The 19,839-nt window shown below is 44.0% G+C and overlaps 1 protein-coding gene across 1 annotated transcript in view; it reads right to left on the reverse strand.

Moving 5' to 3' along the window:
- Positions 1 to 8,741: 8,741 nt before the first annotated feature.
- LOC121293076 (epiphycan-like) overlaps positions 8,742 to 19,839 on the reverse strand; it is a 38,560-nt gene continuing 27,462 nt past the window's right edge. The window contains exons 4-6 of the mRNA XM_041215671.1: positions 17,761 to 17,963; positions 13,032 to 13,127; positions 8,742 to 8,909 (exon numbers count right to left, since the gene is read on the reverse strand). Of these exons, the coding sequence (XP_041071605.1) occupies positions 8,742 to 8,909; positions 13,032 to 13,127; positions 17,761 to 17,963 (467 nt within the window). The remainder of the gene's footprint in view (positions 8,910 to 13,031; positions 13,128 to 17,760; positions 17,964 to 19,839) is intronic.

Genomic DNA, 19,839 nt, shown 5'->3' on the forward strand with positions numbered 1-19,839 from the left:
GGGATCGCTCCCTCCGGGACACCCTGGTCCACTCCTCCATCACCCCCTACTCCTCAACCCCCTCCTATGGCACAACCCCTTGCCCACGCAAAAGATGCAACACCTGCCCCTTCACTTCCTCTCTCCTCACCGTCCAAGGACCCAAACACTCCTTTCAAGTGAAGCAGCATTTCACTTGCATTTCCCCCAACTTAGTCTACTGCATTCGTTGCTCCCAATGTGGTCTCCTCTACATTGGAGAGACCAAACGTAAACTGGGCGACCGCTTTGCAGAACACCTGCGGTCTGTCCGCAAGAATGACCCAAACCTCCCTGTCGCTTGCCATTTTAACACTCCACCCTGCTCTCTTGCCCACATGTCTGTCCTTGGCTTGCTGCATTGTTCCAGTGAAGCCCAACGCAAACTGGAGGAACAACACCTCATCTTCCGACTAGGGACTTTACAGCCTTCCGGACTGAATATTGAATTCAACAACTTTAGGTCGTGAGTCCCCTCCCCCATCCCCACCCCCTTTCTGTTTCCCCCTTCTTTTTTTTTTCCCAATAAATTATAAAGATTTTCCTTTTCCCACCTATTTCCATTATATAAAAAAAAACCACTAGAGCTATACCTTGAGTGCCCTACCATCCATTCTTAATTAGCACATTCGTTTAGATAATATCACCAACTTTAACTTTAACACCTATGTGTTCTATTGTACTATTGTTGTTGACATCTTTTGATGATCTGCTTCTATCACTGCTTGTTTGTCGCTACAACCACACCAACCCCCTCCACCTCTCTGTCTCTCTATCTCTCCGCCCCCCACACACACACCTTAAACCAGCTTATATTTCAGCTCTTTCCTGGACTCGAACTCAAGTTCTGTCGAAGGGTCATGAGGACTCGAAACGTCAACTCTTTTCTTCTCCGCAGGATTCCTAGCCTCTGACCTGTCCTTGCAGCCACAATATTTATATGGCTAGTCCCGTTCAGTTTCTGGCTAATGGTAACCCCCAGATTGTTGATAGTAGGGGACTCAGTGATGGTAATGCCATTGAACATCAAGGGGCAATGGTTGGATTTTCTCTTGTTGGAGATGGTTATTGCCTGAAACTTGTGTGGCATGAATGTAACTTGCCACTTGTCAGCCCTGGCCTGGATATTGTCCAGGTCTTGCTGAACTTGGACATGGACTGCTTCAGTATCTGAGGAGTTGTGAATGGTGCTGAACATTGTGCAATCATCAACAAACATCCCCACTTCTGACCTTATGATGGAAGCAAGGTCACTGATGAAGCAGCTGAAGATGGCTGGGCCGAGGACACTACTCTGAGGAACTCCTGCACTGATGCCCTGGAGCTGAGATGACTGACCTCCAACAACCACAACCATCTTCCTTTGTGCTAGGTATGACCCCAATCAGCAGAGAGTTTTGCCCCTGATTCCCATTGACTCCAGTTTTGCTAGGGCTCCTTGATGCCACACTCATAAAAAGGCTGCCTTGATGTCAAGGGCTGTCACTCTCAACTCACCTTGGGAGTTCAGCTCTTTTGTCCATGTTTAAACCAAGGCTCTAATGAGGTCAGGAGCTGAGTAGCTTTGGCAGAACCCAAAATGGGCATCAGTGAGCAGGTTATTGCTAAGCAAGTGCCGCTTGATAGCACTGCTGATGACCCCTTCCATTACTTTACTGATGATCCAAGAGCAGAATGCTGGGGCAGATATTGGCCAGAGATTTGTCCTACTTTTTGTGTACAGGACATATCTGAGCAATTTTCAATATTTTCCGGTTAGATACCAGTGTTGTAGCTGTACTGGAATAGCTTGGCTAAAGGCATGGCAAGTTCTGGAGCACAAGTCTTCAGTACTATAGCCAGAATATTGTCAGGGCCCATAGCCTGTGTACTACCCAGTGCGTTCAGCCATTTCTACATATCACGTGGAATGAATCGACAAGCATCTGTGATGGTGGGGACCTCCGGAGCGGGCCAAGATGGATCATCCATTCGGCACTTCTGGCTGAAGGTTGTTGTGAATGCTTCAGCCATATCTTTTGCACTGATGTGCTGGGCTCCCCATTATTGAGGATGGGGATATCTGTGGAGCCTCCTCCTCCAGTGAGTTGCTTAATTGCCCACCACCATTCATGACTGGATGTGGCAGGACTGCAGAGCTCAGATCTGGTTGTGGGATCGCTTACCTCTGTCTATCACTTGCTGTTTATGCTGTTTGACACGCAAGTAGTCCTGTGTTATAACTTCACCAGGTCGACGCCTCAATTTTAGGTATGCCTGGTGCTGCTCCTGACATTCCCTCCTGCCCTCTTCATTGAACTAGGGTTGATCCCCTGGCTTGATGGTAATGGTAGAGTGGAGTATATGCTGGGCCATGAGGTTACAAATTGCATTCAAGTACAATGCTGCTGCTGATGGCCCACAGCGCCTCATGGATTCCAGTCTTGAGTTTCTAGGTCTGTTTGAAATCTATCCCATTTAGCTCGGTGGTAGTGCCACAGAACACAATGGAGGGTATCCTCAATGTGAAGACGAGATTTTGTCTCCATAAGGGCTGTGCGGTGGTCACTCCTACCGATACTGCCATGGACAGATGCATCTGCAGCAGGCAGGTTGGTGTGGATGAGGCCAAGTATGTTTTTCCCTCTTGTTGGTTCCCTCACCACTTGCTGCAGGCCCAGTCTAGCAGCTATGTCCTTTAGGACTCGGCCAGCTCGCTCAATAGTGGTGCTACTGAGCCACTCTTGGTGATGGGCATTGAAGTCCCCCAACTAGGGCACATTCTGTGCAATTGCCACCCTCAGCACTTCCTCCAAGTGATGTTCAAAATGGAGGAGCACTGATTCATCAGCTGAGGGAAGGGGGCATGTGGTAATCAGCAGGAGGTTTCCTTGCCCATGGTTGACTTGATGCCATGAGACCACCTCTGCTGGGTCTGTCTTGCTGGTGGGGCAGGACATACCCAGGGTTGGTGATGGTGGTGTCTGCGACATTATCTGTAGGGTATGATTCTGTGAATATGATGATGTCAGGCTTGACTCGTCTGTGAGACAACTGTCTCAATTTTGGCACTAGCCCCCAGATGTTAATAATGGGGACTGTGCAGGGTCGACAGGGCTATGATTGCCGTTGTCATTTCCAGTGCCTAGGTCGATGCCGGGTGGTCCGTCCATTTCATTCCTTTTTTGTGAATTTGTAGCAGTTTGTTACAACTGAGTGTACAGCTGTCAACCACATTTCTGTGGATCTGGAGTCACATGTAGGCTAGACCAGGTAAGGATGACAGATTTCCTTCCCTAAAGGACATTAGTGAACCAGATCAGTTTTTACAACAACCGACAATGGTTCCGTGGTCATCTTAGATTTTTAATTCCAGATTTTTACTGAATTCAAATTCCACCATATTCCGTGGTAGGATTCAAACCCTGGATCCCTGGATTACTAGTCCAACAACAATACCACTGTGCCATCGCCTCCTTTCTTCCTTAATAATGGACGCTAGCATTTTCCCAGCGACAGATGTTAGGCTGACTGGCCTATAGTTTCCTGCTTTTTGTTTCCCTCCCTTCTTGAACAGGGGTGTCACATTAGTGATTTTCCAATTTGCTGGGACCGTTCCAGGATCCAGTGAGTTCTGGAATATTTTGACTAATGCCTCCACTATCTCTGCAGCTACTTCCTTTAAAACCCTTGGATGCAGGCCATCAGGTCCTGGTGACTTGTCTGTCTTTAATCCCATTGGTTTGTTAAATACTTTGTCTCTTGTGATGGAGACTGTTTCAAGATCTTTCTTCCCATTAGCTCCTTGCTTATTTGATATCTTTGGAATGTCTATAGTGTCCTCCACCATGAAGGCCGATGCAAAATTTTGGTTTAAGTAATGTGCCATTTCCCTGTTCCCCATTATCAATTCTCCAGGTGCATCTTCTGAGGGTCCCACACTCACGTTAACTACTCCCTTACTTTTTATATACCCGTAGAAGCTCTTGCTGTTTGTTTTTATTTTTCTTGCCAATTTACTTTCATGATCAATTTTCTCCCTTTTTATTAGCTTTTTAGTCATCCGCTGCTGGCTCCTAAAAAAAAACCCAATCCTCTGGCCAACCACTAGTTTCCTCCGCTTTGTATACCTTAGTTTTTGACTGGATACTTTCCTTGACCACCTTTGTTAATCGCGGGTGGTACGTCCGTCTCATCGAGTCCTCCTTCTTGACCGGGATAAATTTTTGTTGAGAATTATGAAATATCTGCTTAAATGTCTGCCCCGGCTCATCCATTGGTCTTCCCCTTAGTCTATTTTCTGAGCTCGCTTTAGACAACTCTTTCTTCATTCCTCTGTAATTGCCCTTATTTAAGTTGAGGACACTAGTTTGAGATCCGAGTTGCTTACCCTCAAACTGAATTTGAAATTCTACCATTTTGTGGTTGCTACCCCCTAAAGGATCCTTAACTACAAGATCTCTTATTAATCCTACCTCATTACACATTACTAGGTCTAAAAGCCTGTTCCCGGGTAGGTTCTGCAACATATTGCTCTTAAAAACAATCCCTGATGCATTCTACAAATTCATCTTCCATGTTCCCCTCGCCAACCTGATTTGTCCAGTCAATATGCATATTAAGATCACCCATGACAATTGTAGCACCCTCCTTGCATGCCTCCGTTACGTCCTGATTTATACTTTGTCCTACAGTGAGGCAACTCTTTGGGGGCCTGTAGATGACTGTCACCTGTGACTTCTTCCTCTTGATATTCCTTATTTCCACCTAAACTGATTCCACATCACTACTCACCACCGCACTGACACCTTCCTTTATTTACAAAGCTACCCCATCTCCTTTTCCTTTTTGCCTAATTTTCCAGAACATTGAATACCCTTGAATATTGAGTTCCCAGTCTTGGTCACGCTGCAACCCTGTCTCTGTAGTAGCTACCAAGTCATATCCATTTATTTCTATTTGTGCCATCAATTCATCTACCTTGTTTCAAATGCTGCATGCATTCAGATAAAGAGCTGTAAGCTTCAACTTTTTACCATTATCACTCATTCTGGTTCTAATTTCTGCTGCACTCTTCTGCATATATTTTCTGACCCTTCCTGTCACATTGATTGCTGTTCATTTCTTCACTACCCTGCACCTCTGCTCTCTCGTTTCTTTTTGATTTTTTAAACTTCCCTTCAATTGAATCCTCCCCCCTACTAATTAATTTAAAGACCTATCTACAACCCTAGTTATACAGCTCACACCATCATGGTTCAAATGAAGCCTGTCCCTGTGGAACAGCTCTCTCCTTCCCCAGCCCTGGTGCCAGTGCTCCATGAATCGGAACCCATTCTCCCACACCAATCTTTGAGCCACGTATTTATCTCTCTAATATTATTTACCCTATGCCAATTTGCACGTGGCTCAGGTAGTAATCCGGAGATTATTACCTTTGTCGTTCTACTTTTTACTTTAGCCCTAAGCTGCTTGTATTCCTTCAGCAGAATCTCTTTCCTAGTCCTACCTATGTCGTTGGTACCAATGTGGACCACGACATTTGGATCCTTCCTCTCCCACTCCAAATTCCTCTCCAGCCCAGAAGAGATGTCCTTAACCTTGGCACGAGGTAGGCAACACAGCCTTCGGGACTCTCTGTCTTTGCTGCAGAGAACAGTACCTATTCCCCTAACTATGTTATCCCATATTACTACTACATTTCTCTTTTCTTCCCCCACATGAATAGCACTCTGTACCACAGTGCTGTGGTCAGTTCACTCATCCTCCCTGCAGTCTGCGCCCTGGTCCACACTGGAAGCAAGAACCTCATACCTATTGGACAAGGGCACCAGCTGAGGCTCCTCCAAAGCTAAATTCTGGATCCCATACCTACCTCACCTGCAGTCACAACCTTCTGTCCCTGGCCAGGACCAAATTTGATGTAATTAATCTAAGGGATATGACTGCTTCCTGAAACACAATTTCCAGGTAACCCTTCCCCCTCTCTGATGTGTCACAGTGTCTGCAGTTCGGACTCTAGCTCATCAACTCTGAGCTGAAGTTCCTCGAGCAGCCAACACTTGCTGCAGATGTGGTCACCGTAGATCACACTGGCATGCACCAGTTCCTAAATGCTACGGCTGCAACACCTCACCTGCCCAGCCATCTCTATTCTATTTAATTAATTAATTTAGATGTTAAATATTTTAAAAGCGAATTTCTTAGCTGTGCTCTTCAGCTGTAATAACGTCTCCTGATTTAAACCACTTGGCCAATCAAAAGAGAGAGACACGGAAGAGATACCCACCAATCACCTACCTGTTTTCCTTTGACGTCACACTTTGGCCCTGACAGGTTGAAGGACTCTTTGCTGCCAGTTTTTATCTCCCGCCGCCGCTGCCTTTCTCACTCATGTCCGGTCTCCATGCCTCAGTCTCACATCAAACTTAATTGAAATTTTTCAAATTCTTAACTTTTTTTTTGTGCACTGTAAAATTCAATTGCCTTTCTGTGAACGCCCTCCCAGAATACTAGATAGAAAATTTATTTCTTTGAAAATTATTTTCCCGTTGCAGAAATTGTGATTTTTTTTTTGTTGGTGAAATTGCCTGCCAGATATTGACACACAACCAATTAGTATCTTACAGGTGTTTGTGTGAAAATTCTCTTGTCTGTTTGAAGAAAAACAGACATTTGGGATTCAATATTTAGGATTATGCTTGAAGGCTTATATCGCACTGCACAATTTCTCTCAAAGGAAGAGCAACAGAATTGGAGACACAGTTTTGTAGCCTGTCTACAATCCATATTCCTACTGGGCACAGCTCTCCGCCTGGGAGTGCAAACATCAATAAATTTACTATTTCAGTTCAGGTTACGACTTGAACACATAATCAAGACTGATACTCCAGTGCAAAGACAGTGCAACATTGTTGGCGGCTCCGTCTTTTGGATTAGACACTTAAACCAAGGTACCATATATCCAACAGCACATAAACTGGCTATTCATCTCATTGCTGTTTTTGGGACATTGCTGTGCACAAAATGCTGTATTGCTTGCATAGCAACATTGCCTACATAGGAAAAGGAGTAGGCCATTCAGTCCCTCAAGCCTGTTCCACAGTTCCATGAGATCATGGTTAATCTGTATCTCAACAACTAAATTTCAAGATCATTTACACTTCAAATTCATTTATTTTGTATGAATTATTGAATATTTTGAAATACTTGAGCAGCTGTATAAATACAAGAAATTCCTCCTCTCTTTACTTGTGAAATGAAGGGGCCAAAAAAAATCCTTCCAGCACACTCCTAGGGGAGTGCACCAGAATAGTCATAAATCAGTCTGAGCCAGGGATATTCTCTGTCTGGCCTTATTGCAAAAATTCCATGAGGCTTTGAAAGGGAGAAGAGCCCAACCAAACATGACCAGCCACACAGGAGTAGGTGGAGCCAGATGGTCATAGATGGGGTCTCCCAATATTGGGAGTTCTTCATTTCCTGGCCTTTAAACCATGAAAACAGACATACCAGGTGCTTATACGGTGGGTATGGGCTCCAGCAGGACTCTGCCCCACCACCCACCCACTGCAAGAAAATATTCATATTTATCTATCCTGGGGACCAGTGAACCTCAGTAAAATAATGTAGCAGCCCCTCTGGACCGAGCAGCATTGCTCAGATTTCCTGGCAGATATTGAGGCAGGTAGGCATCTGCCACTGGACTGCAAAATTGGAAAATTTCCTTTGACCCCAGAAAGTCTTGTCAGGGTCAGCAGTGGAGGTCTTCAGCAGGTACATCCTGGCACTTAAACTGTGATATTTCCCCATGTGCACACCTGCCTCAAAACACTATTTGTCCATTGCAGCTTTGCCTTTCTGGCTCCAAGCAGTCTATTCCAGAGATCAAGAAAGCAGTTAAGTGAGACCTAAAAGGTTAAACAAAATGTTTTAAACTTTAATTTACATAAATAAATGAATGCACTGTACTTAACATTGTAAGCCAGGTTCCACATTGATGATACTTTTAAAAAAATGCAATTCAAAGAAATGGTTGTTGCAAACAAATTTTACTTGGTTCAGCTTGCTTGTCCCTCCTCAATCAGCATCAAAAAAACGTTGATCCTGCAGCATCAACATCTAGTTTTTAACTTTTAAAATTTGTCCTGACAGTTTGCATATAACAAGATTCAATATTTTTTCATATTAAGAGGCTTTTAAAATAAAATATTAATGAGACATTTATTCATGCTGCAAATACAATTAAGAACAACAGTTACAAGGCAGACTGGGTTCATTAAACTCTAACAATAAAATAAACTGCTTCAAAGGAATGAAAGGCAAGAGAAATTGTTCTGTGTATAGACTTAGGTTTAAAACATGGAATAAATTGAAAATGTGTTGATGGAGCATATATATTGCTTAACAAATAACAAAAATTTATTAACCATTATATTTATTTATTTGGGAAAGTCAATATAGATTGGATTCCAAAGTACTTTTTTAAATTAAACATTTACAACTTTTTCTTTATCTTAATTTATTACCTAGCATTTCAAATAATTATTTTGAATAGTGATTATCCTTTACTGAGATAATTCAATTGTTCATTAGCGTGTGGGAAGTACCGCGGGAGTAGCATTGAAGCAGATTCCTTGAAAAAAACAGTATTTGCCTTTGAAAATCCTAAGCACGATAATAAAAGGCTTTGGCCTGCTGTCATATTTTTTTTGTGTGTGCACTGTAAACAGGATTACAGATCTTTAATAATTGCCATAGGGCACATGGGGGAGACAGACATAAGCATGAGGTGTTTTGCTTAGATTAATAGGATTTCCATCCAGTCGAATGAGCTCCAAGGCCTTGCGAACGTAGTGGATGTCCTTTGAATTACAGAAAGTGTCATCATCAATCTGCTGAACATTATTGTTCTGAAAACATGAAAAAAATATAAATCAACACATTAGCTTAATAGGATACAAGTAGTCGCTTGGTAGTACAGAACTTGAATATTGCTGAAAAGAGAGACATGTTGTTGAAGCTTTTTGTCTCGCACTCATCGGGACAAACACAAGAAAGGCAAATTTCAAACGATCACAGCAATTTATACTACAGGAGAAAAGGGTGCTGATCAGTTGGCAAGTCAACACTGATTGGCCGAGGCATTGCTATGGAGAAGGCAACAGGGAACTATAGGCTCCCCAAACTGTGGAGTAATTCATAAAATGCACAAGGCATGGACATATGCCTTTTGTTTGCAAAGCACAGGTCCCAGTGTATAAATGTATGTCATTTCTTACAAGCATAAATGAGCCAGGTTATGAGTTTGACTGATTATCTTAAATTAGTTGTTAGAGTAGTTATTAGCACACTCAGGCCTCTACTTAAATCCTTTTGTGTTCTTGCCCTCCCCTACCTCTGCAGCTTCCGCTAGCTCTATAACCCTTAGCCTCAATGCTGTCCCCAACCATTCTCTGTTCTTCTAACTCCGGTTTCTTGTTGGACCTCCCCACCATTTCTTTGTCCCACAATTGGCAGCCATGCTGAGGGCCCATTCTCTGAAATTCCCTTCCTAAACATAAAACAAAATACAGGAGAAGGCTAGCTGGTGCATCAAGTGCATCCCAGACTGTCATGGAGCAACTGATGCACACCATGACCCCCATCCACACTCGCTGCTGGCCCCACAGTCCTATCCCCAGCCATCATCAACCAGCTGCACAGTCTCCTGGGAGATGCAAAAAAGAACTTTAGGTCAATTTAGAGAAAGAATCTTGTGAAATTCTTCTCTAACCTCCACCTCTCCAAAGGGATTGAATTGTTGAATGTAAGATAAATTGAAACTCCTGCTGAAAGGCTCATAAATACACCAAAAGTAATTGTGATCCAAAGGGTGGCCTGTGTTTATCTAATAAGGTCAGATTTAGAAGTGGGAAATAATGGAAGGCTCCTTTCTGAGTTCCTTGGTAGAGATGAGATGTCTTTGGTCGTCTTCATGAGGGGTTTAAATTGTTTGTGTAATTCCCCGGATCCAAGAAAGGTTGGAAAGCATTGGGTAAACAAGGGAAGATCATAAAGAATCCAAATACTTTTCAGATCAAAGGACATGTTTTAAATTGAAGTTAATTAGTTGAAATCTCTATCTGGGACATCCCAGGTGTGTCATGTTGTCACGGGGATAGATTGCAGGGATGTACCCTTTTGTGTTGGGTTTATCTGTGTGTTTTCTCACAGAAACCGTTAGTCAGCTTGGAAACCTGCAGTTTCCAAGTGAAGCTGGAAAGGTTTGGAAACAGACAAAGAGAGAGAACGCTGCCATTAGCTGGAGATCATTAAGCAAAAAGGCAATAAAACCCATGCTTGAGCTGATGTGTCCACAATTATGAGGTACCTCCGGAGAGTTAGAGTGCCATTTGGCTGAATGCTAGTTGAAAGACCCAAAAAAATCTCATAGCTCAGAGAATAGCAGGAACACTGAGGAAAATTAAAGTGAATAGCTGAGAGCTGTGGCACACTTTAGTTTGGTCCCAAGAGAAGTGAAGGAACCCTCAAGATCTTATAACATATAGGGGAACTGTTTGGTGGAAATAACAGTAGAACTGGGAGCAACCCATTGAGATTTTAGGGATTATATAAGTGTTTACAAAACATAGTGTAAAATTAGTAGCACTTGCTTTGTTTAATTATCATGCAGTAGAAGTTTTTGTTTAAAACATGAAACCTTGAGGAGTAATTCTTTCAGTTAATAACTGGGAGTTCGATTTCTTTTTAAAAATTGCTGGTCTACCTCGAGATTATAACAAAGGGTAGGCACTGTGAGGTTGTTTCTCCTGGCTGGTGAATCTAGAACATGGGGGCACAGTCATTTAAGACTGAGATAAAGGACGTTTCTTCACTTTAATGGTTGTGAATCTTTGGAATCTCTACCCCACAGAGCTTTGGATGCTCCATCAGTGAATATATTTAAGGCTGGGATAGACAAATTTTTGCACTCTTAAGGAATCAAGAGGTATGGGGAGCAGTCTGGAAAGTGAAGTTGAGGCAGAAGATCAGTCATGATCATATTGAATGGTGGAGCAAGTTAGATGGGCCGTATAAAGCATTGCACTGGGAGAGTAGTTGGTTGCTAAGATCTACCATAAGGGAGGGAAATTGAACAGTATTGAGCAGAGCAGCATTTTATCTCTCTCTGTTTGTTCACTATGGTCTACTCTAACCCAAGCCTCCACAACCCACCAGCAGTATGTTTTCCTTCACGCCACCACATATGGTTAAACCCACCATGCTGAGGAGTAACAGCTGAGGAACTATAGCAGGGGGATTGTCAGGAAAAAACATTCACCAGAAATTACTCTGTCATCATAGACCCCACTGCTCATCCACCTGGCTTTGAACTCCCACAGCAACAGTGGGTCCTTCTAAACTATTTCTGGACTGTGCAGCCACCCAACATCAGTGGGGTTGCCAAGATCATCCAGGCTGCAGCTGTGGAGTGTTCACTGACTAAACTTGAAGTTGGCCTTAAAAAACTGCATCTAGCCATTAACAAGGCTATTGCTTGGCTCTGTTATTATGCACATGCTATATAGAAGAATTAAATACATACTACCATCTTCATACTGAGCAATATATTTTACAAAAATAATAGGAACCTGCCCAATTATTGGCGGAACTTTCCGTCCCCATAGGTGTCGGGCAGGCGTGAGCAGACAGTATAGCGGGAAGGCCAAATATCAGTTTCGCGCTTTCGTGAAACCAGGTTGCGATCATCCGATCCACTCGTCAATGGCAGGCCACATTTCCTGCCACCACACATTGGGAACATCATTTTAATACATCTACATCTAATTTTAAGCCCTGCTCGCTGGAATCATCCCCTCACACCAGATCATCTGGGCACGTCGGCATGCTTGCACACCCATGTGTTTCATAACTGAACATAAGCGACGTGCACCTGCGGGCTGCACTTTGCTCATGACTTGGAGGCTTGTTTTCCTACCTTCCTTCGGGCAGCACTTGTGATCATCAGTGCCAGGATTCGCAGGCAGCATATTAGTTTTAGTGGGGGGCTCATGGGAAGATCTCTACCTACCAGACTAGCTGTAAGGTGGGGGTGGCATTCCAACAGCTGCAGGGCTAGGGCTTCTTTGGGGAAGGGGGAGAAGTGGCCTCAGGCAAGGGACGAGGCTGCAGGGTGAGGGATGTACTGGGGAAGGGGGTTATCCCAGGGTGTGTTTGGGGGTACATGTTGATCTGTGCAAATGGCCTCAAGATGGTGAGGGCTGAGGAGGCAGTCTCAGAGGAGATAAGGCCAGATGGAGATGTGAGGGTGTGTGTGAGAGAGTGAGTGGTGATGTCTCTTGAGCTGTCAGTGAGTGAGATGCCAGTGAATGTGTAATGGGCTTGTGAGTGTCTGAGTTTAGAGTGATTAGATGGTTGCCTTATCCTGCAGCACGGATGAGATCATTAGTCCATTTTTTGCACTGGATGACCGACCTCTTATGTGCAGCATTGGCACTGACCACCTCTGCCACTGGCTCCAAGCCAGTGTGGCGAGAATAATGGAGGTAGAGGACATCACGGCAGGCCTCTACAGTGTCCAGAAGGTGTCCCAGGGTTGCATCACTAAATCATGGGACTGAACTCTTCTTGGCTTTTGGGGCCATGTCTTCACTGGAGCAGTCCTAGGCTGCAAGCATTGAGAAGTGTGTATGCGGTTGCAGTTTAAATATGACGCCCTGCATGAGGAAGTGGCAAGGTAATGGCATGGCATCCAAATCGGAGGCCGCCCGACAGTGAGATGGCGTGTTTCCTGTAGCTGCATAATTAATGAGGCGGGAATGGGACAATATGGCGCAAAAAGCTACCATTGCAGCCAGCAAGTAAAATGACATTTTTCCCACCAGCTACCACACTTTGTACAAACCTGGGACGATTCCACCCTATCTTTAGATTTGGCACCTGCACCTAGTTATATTATTTTGAGGAAGTTGTGACAGCAGGTTATCAGATTTATCATAATGAATGTGTAACTTGGATGATGCACATTATACCTGTAAGTTAATGGAACGAAGACTCTCAGGCAGAGGAAGTGGGACGTAATTCAGCAAATTGCCAGCCAGGTATAGGTACTCAAGGTTGCCCATATCCTATCAATTAAAAGGAAAAACAAACAATGAGAAAACAATGCATCAGTCAATATCAATTTGCACAATGCAGTGGCAAAGTGGCTGTGATTGTCATCTAAGTTTAGAGTTGGTATAGAGAGTAGAGGACATTGAGCTCATCCCTAAGTACAAGATTATTAATGCTTATTGCTTTTACCTGAATGGAGTTTTCACCAAACAGCAATCTTGCTTTAAAAATGCATGGGGAAGAATTTTCGGGGGCGGGGCGGGGCCCGCTCGCCGAGGCACAAAATAACGTGCGGTGACGTTGGGCATGCATCCTGACATCAAAGCGCGTCATTTAGATTGTCATTTCACGCCTGCACACCCGCCAAACTGTCAAAGGCCTATTAAGGCCATTAAGAAAGTAATTAAAGTTGTTAAGAATGCTGCCCGTCCAACCTTAAGGTTGGCGGGCAGACAAAGAGCCCAGGCGGCCTTCACATTTTTCATGAAACCTCATCCACAGGCGTGAAAGAGCACAGGCGCCAACTCAGGGAATCTCCCCCCCCCCCCCCCCCCCACCGCCCCCCCTGGACCCACACAGGGAGTGCACATAAAATGGCAGCGCGGCCCCAATTGGGGGCGCCGATCGGGTTTGCGCCCGCCCCCACGCAACCCCCCCGACAAGGGGAAATTTCTACCCATGAAGTTGAAGGACAACATTATTTGAGTTTTTTTTTAAATCTGCCCTGAAGCGAACTTGCAGCCACCTATAGTATAGTTGTGCAGGCAGGAGCCAGCAGAAATGTTGAGGCTCCCTTTAGCTTTTTAAAATGGGTGATAGTGAATTGGTAGCCTGTTAACATCAGCCTCATTATTATTTTCACTGACTTGAAATCGGAGCATGGGGTTGGGGGTGGCCTGTGGGGGGAATGGAGGATGAAAACCTATGGGCTGTGTTGGGCCCCTTCAATGAGTTTAAGGAGGAGGTCACTTTATTTGCATAACTCAGGTGAGTGCTAATGTCATTAAGGGCACTGAGGTCATGGTTTACTGGGTAACAGTGATCCCTGCACTTCTGTATGCTTCGGAGACTTGGACAACCTAAAGCAGGCAGCTCAAAACATTGGAGAGGTATCACCAGCAGAGCCTTCGCAAGATCCTCCAAACCTGGTGACAAGAAAGGTAGGCAAAGGTAGACAGGTAGGCCAACAGCAGTGCCCTCTCCCAAGGTAACATGCCCCACATGAAAGTGCTATTCACTCAAAAGTAGCGCTGCTGGGCAGGGCATGTTGTTGGTATGCCTGACACTAGACTCCCAAAGCAACTGTTCCACTCAGAACTCAGTCATGGCAGGAGACTCCCAGGAGGGTAGCGGAAATGCTTTCGGGATGTGCTCAAAGCATCCCTGAAGAGGTCAAACATCCCCGCTGACTCATCGGAGTTCCTGGCTTGTGACGGACCAAAATGGAGAAGGTTCATTCAGGAAGGTGCTGAAAACATCGAGAGACATCGCAGGAACACACAGAGGTGAAGTCGTGGCATTGGAGGGAGGGCACAAACCTCCAAACAACACATCTACCCAACCCTTCAAGCACCGCACATGGCAGAGTCTGCAGATCGTTCAGTGGACTTATCAGCCATCTCTGAACCCATCAAACTGGAGTAGAAGCGAGTCGTCCTCGATCCTAAAGGACTGCCTGAGAAGAAGAAGGGCATGGAGGTAGGAAAATTGCAAAAAAGCAGCACCTGTTTCAGGAGGAGCTGCCTGACTCCCAAGATGTCCTACATGTCCTAACAAATTATCAGGAGGTCTGAAGAAACTGCAAACACTTCTTAGATATTTTAGCAGTCAGATCATGACCACTAGCTTGGTCCCACTTTCGCTGGATGGCAGATAGGGTATAAGGAAATACCTGACCTGAGAAGCTCCTGCTCTGTGTGACACAGGGAACAAACAGAGGCTGTGTCCCATACAAGACACATAGAAGCACATGGAAAGAAGATGGGATGTGGCATATTCAGATCCTGGCTCAATTTATGGTTCTTTTTATCCCACTTTCAACAGATATGTCATCGGGACGCTAGACTTTCAACCCTGAGAGTTAGTGAACTTTAAAATAACTTTGTTTGGGTTTTTAAAAGAAATATCCAACTTCTGTAAAACAACAACAGACAAACCCTACAATGGTTTGCTTTCTGTAAATTTTATTTACGAGACAGCCATTTTCAAAAGCTGCCATTGCTAAACAATATGAAAAACAGAAGAGAAATTAAGATAATCCTTTAACCAACACTACAAGAACAGATGAACTGGTAGTCATTTATCTCATTGCTGTTTGTGGAACATTGATTTATGCAACCTAGCTGCTACACCTTCCTACAAAGCACCAATGAGCAATGAAGAAGAGTCATACAGACTCGAAACGTTAACTCTATTTCCCTCTCTAAAGATGCTGTCAGACTTGCTGAGTTTTTCCAGCACTTTCTGTTTTCATTTCAGATTTCCAGCATCCGCAGCATTTTGCTTTTATTTTAATGAATACACTTTGTTGGCTGAGAATGACATCGGGGCATTCTGAGGATGGAAATGGAATCATATCAATGCGAGTTCTTCCTTTCATCGGACGCTGGTTCAACTGGCTCAAACAGTGAAGCATTTTTAATATTTCCCGTCCGACCAATTGATTAAGTAGTTTATTTTTATTTAAATGATCGTCATGATTGAGCAGCGAAGTAATAATCAGCAAGCTGCTCTTAAGCAAAGTGTGAATGTTGGAGGATAAACTCATTCACCCCATAGTCAAGCTGGGAGACTGTAGGTAGGAGAATCAGTGCCAAGCCCTTTCATGCCCACTTCATGCTTAGGATCATTGGTTATTTGACTTTTGAAACTTTTGTTTCAAGCCACAGTGTTCCTGATAAAAACAAAATACTGCAGATGCTGGAAATCTGAAATAAAACAGAAAATGCTGGAAAAACTCAGCGGGTCTGGCAGCATCTGTGGAGAGAGAAACAGAGTTAATGTTTCAAGCCCATATGACTCTTCTTCAGGGCCAGGATTTTATGGCCCCTGCCACTTGGCAGGATATTATGGTCCTGCTGAACTGATTGGAGATTTAAATGGTTCACCACATCTGCTGGGGGGGTGTGGCGGTGGTGGGGGAGACACTCCGTGGCAGGGCCATAAAATCCTGGCCCTGAGGAAGGGTCATGCGGAGTCGAAATGTTAACTCTGTTTCTCTCTCTACAGATGCTGCCAGACCTGCTGAGTTTTTCCAGCATTTCCTGTTTTTATTTCCATGTTCCTGAAGCAGGGGTAATTTTGACTTCGGCGCTGGTGTCAATCGGGTGATTATAGATTAAGCCGCCCACTGTGCATCATTCCGGAATTTCATTTCTGTTGGGTTCAATCGGGAGATTTACGCAACAGGCAGCTAAATAGATAGCACCTGCTTTATGTTAATACCTAGGACAGAATTTTCTGCCTGCCTGGCAGGCGGGCCTGACCCAATCCCTGGCGGGCGGGGAGCCAATCCCCTCCGGAGAAGTGGGCCCCACCGCCATTTTATGTGGGTGGGCCAATTAGGGCTTGCCCAGCATGACGGCCGGCAGGAAGCGCTATGCGCTTTCTGTGCGGGCAGGGGGGTTCCCCAAAAGCGAGAGTGCGCTCTTTCGCGCATGCGCACGAAAGAGCGTGTATCTCCTTGAGGCTAAGTGCTGCCTCAGGGAGATCGATGACTCTTCTAAAATTATGAAAATTAGAAAAAAAATTTCCCTAACATGCCCCCCTCATGTGACAATGAGACGGGACATGTTCATAATTTACATTATAAGTTTATTAAACGTTTTAAATCCCTACATGAAACCTCATTCTGCCGCTGGATGAGGTTTCATGTTTCCTCTATTTGCCAGCAGGGCTCCTGGCCGTCCCGCCAACCTTAAGGTTGGATGAGCAGTTCCTTTAATTGTACAATTGATCCTGTCAATGGCCTCAATTGGCCATTGACAGGTCGGCGGGCGCACAGCTGATTTGGCTGCTTCCCCGCCTTCCTGAAAATTTAAATGGGGTGGGATGAAGTCAGGGGATCCCCCCGATCTCATCCCACGTCATTTTATGCGTTGGTGAGTGGGCCTCGCCCGCCCCCCCCGACTCTTCGACAGCAAAATTCTGCCGCTAGAGTCAGAATTACATTAATTAATATTAAATGAAGAGGATTTTGAGAGTAAATATTGATTATGAAGCTAAAAAAAAAACATTGAAGAAGATTCCTTAATACATAATGGTTTCAATGTAAGAAAGAAAGCAAGATGGCTGCTGAACTGGCACAGACTCTTTGAAAGCTACTCCAGAGTTATCTGTGAGTGGACAATAATTGTGACATTGGCATTTGCCGTTTTCACTGGCAAATCACATTGTAAGTGTGGAATTCCTAAATGTAAAAACTGGCAAATAGCATGAGAAGTACATGACCACATGACTTTGTGGTGTAGGCAAGAAATGTGTACAGACAAAAAAGAGTTTTAAAGATACATAGATGAGATATTTAAGGAGCAAAGATCCATTGCACTGAGGAAATTCACTGAACTTTCATATTAATTGGACTTTGCATTGATATTTGAAAGTTAACCTCAGAAAAGATGTACTAAGGTGTATAATAATGGGTCTTACTTTGAATGCCTCTTTCTTTATCCCGTTGCTGTGCAGTTTGTTGTAACTTGCATCAATGCTGATCATAGTTTTGGGAAGCTCGGGGAGCTGCTCAAGTTCATTTGAAGCAACCATCAGATCCACGAGTTCAGGCAGCTGCCTTAAAGCATCTTCGTCAATTGAAGAAATTCTATTACCTGTCACATCAATCCTCTTTAGGTGATCTAAAAAAAATCACAATTAATATACTTGGGAAAATAAGCCTTAACTATTTATTCATGGAGCAAGTAATAAATGCAATGGTCCCTACTCAATTTTTATATGGTTTTACCAATTGCCTGACCAAAATTAGCAGTTTGAAATGTGTTAATTTTAACTCAGTGTAACACTAAGATAATGTGGCTTCAATATAAGGAATGGACTAACCATTTGCAATATTATATGCAATCAGTATTACCATGCAAGTAAGGGTATTTACATGGCTTCTTCTCCATTTTAGAGGGCTCCTGACCTCTGCTTTTGCTTCCTCGTTGTATCTCCACCCTTGCCACCTCCAACACTGCTTCATTGCCCCACATTCCGATCCTGTTTCCTTCCCTTGTGCTGGCAGCTCTGTGAGCCTCAGGAAAGTGACAAGGAGCCTCTGCACCATCTCCAGCAGTGATACACAAATGAATTTTACATCATTCCAACCTTAGTTTCGAAATTTTAAATTGATGCTCCTCCCCCATCCTCAACAACTTTTTACGGGGAGAGCGTTTGAGATTTTCACTCCACTTTGTCTGGAGAAGTGTTTTTGGATGTCACCCATGATTGGCTTAGCTCTATTTTTAAGGTCATGCCGCCTTTTTCCAAATCCTCCACTGAAGGAAATAGTTTATCTTTCTCTACCCTATCAAGTCCCCATTGAAGCATTATCTGTTGGAGGCTATCACAAAAGGAGGGTATTTAAGTAAGGTGACCCATCAACAAGGCGGTGCAGAGCGCCGTCAAGTTTTGAAAATGGCCTCCATAAGAACATAAGAACTAGGAGCAGGAGTAGGCAATTCAGCCCCTCGAGCCTGCCCCGCCATTCAATACAATCATGGCTGATCTAAGTTTGGCCTCAACTCCAATTTCCCACCCTGTCCCCATAACCTTTCAACCCGTTACTAATTAAAAATCTGTCTATCTCTTCCTTAAATTTATTCAGCGTTGCAGCATCCACTGCACTCTGAGGTAGTGAATTCCATAGATTCACGATCCTTTGAGAAAAGTAATTCCTCCTCATCTCTGATTTAAATCTACCACCCCTTAGCCTAAAACTACAGCCTCTCATTCTAGAATGCCCCACAAGAGGAAACATCTGCTCCACGTCTACTTTGTCTATCCCCTTTAGCATCTTATATACCTCAATTAGATCTCCTCTCATCCTTCTAAACTCTAGCGAGTATAGGCTTAAACTGCTCAATCTCTACTCATAAGACAAGCCCCGTATCTCTGGAATCAATCTCGTGAACCTCCTCTGAACTGCCTCCAACGCAACTACAACCTTCCTCAAGTAAGGGAACCAGAACTGTGCACAGTACTCCAGGTGCGGTCTCACCAATGCCTTGTACAGTTGCAACAACACGTCCCTATTTTTATATTCTATTCCTTTAGCAATAAATGCCAAAATTCCATTTGCCTTTTTTATTACCTGTTGTACCTGCATACTAGCTTTCAGTGATTCATGTACAAGGACACCCAGATCCCTCTGCACTGAAGCATTCTGAAGTTTCTCTCCATTTAAATAATTAGTCGCCTTTTTATTCTTCCAACCACTTTAAACTCCATCTGCCAAATTTCGGCCTAATCACCTAACCTGTCCATATCCATTTGTAAATTTCTTATTTCTTCATTCCACCTTATTTTCCCACCTATTTTGGTGTCATCTGCAAATTTATCTATAGTACCTTCTATCCCTGAATCCAAGTCATTAATATAGATTGTAAATAGTTCGGGCCCAAGGACTGAACCCTGTGGCACCCCACTAGTTACAACTTGCCATCCAGAAAAAGACCCATTTATCCTGACTCTCTACTTTCTGTTGGTTAGCCAATTCTCTATCCAAGCTAATAT

Source organism: Carcharodon carcharias, chromosome 21 (genome assembly GCF_017639515.1).
Source record: "Carcharodon carcharias isolate sCarCar2 chromosome 21, sCarCar2.pri, whole genome shotgun sequence".
NCBI classification, from domain to species: domain Eukaryota; kingdom Metazoa; phylum Chordata; class Chondrichthyes; order Lamniformes; family Lamnidae; genus Carcharodon; species Carcharodon carcharias.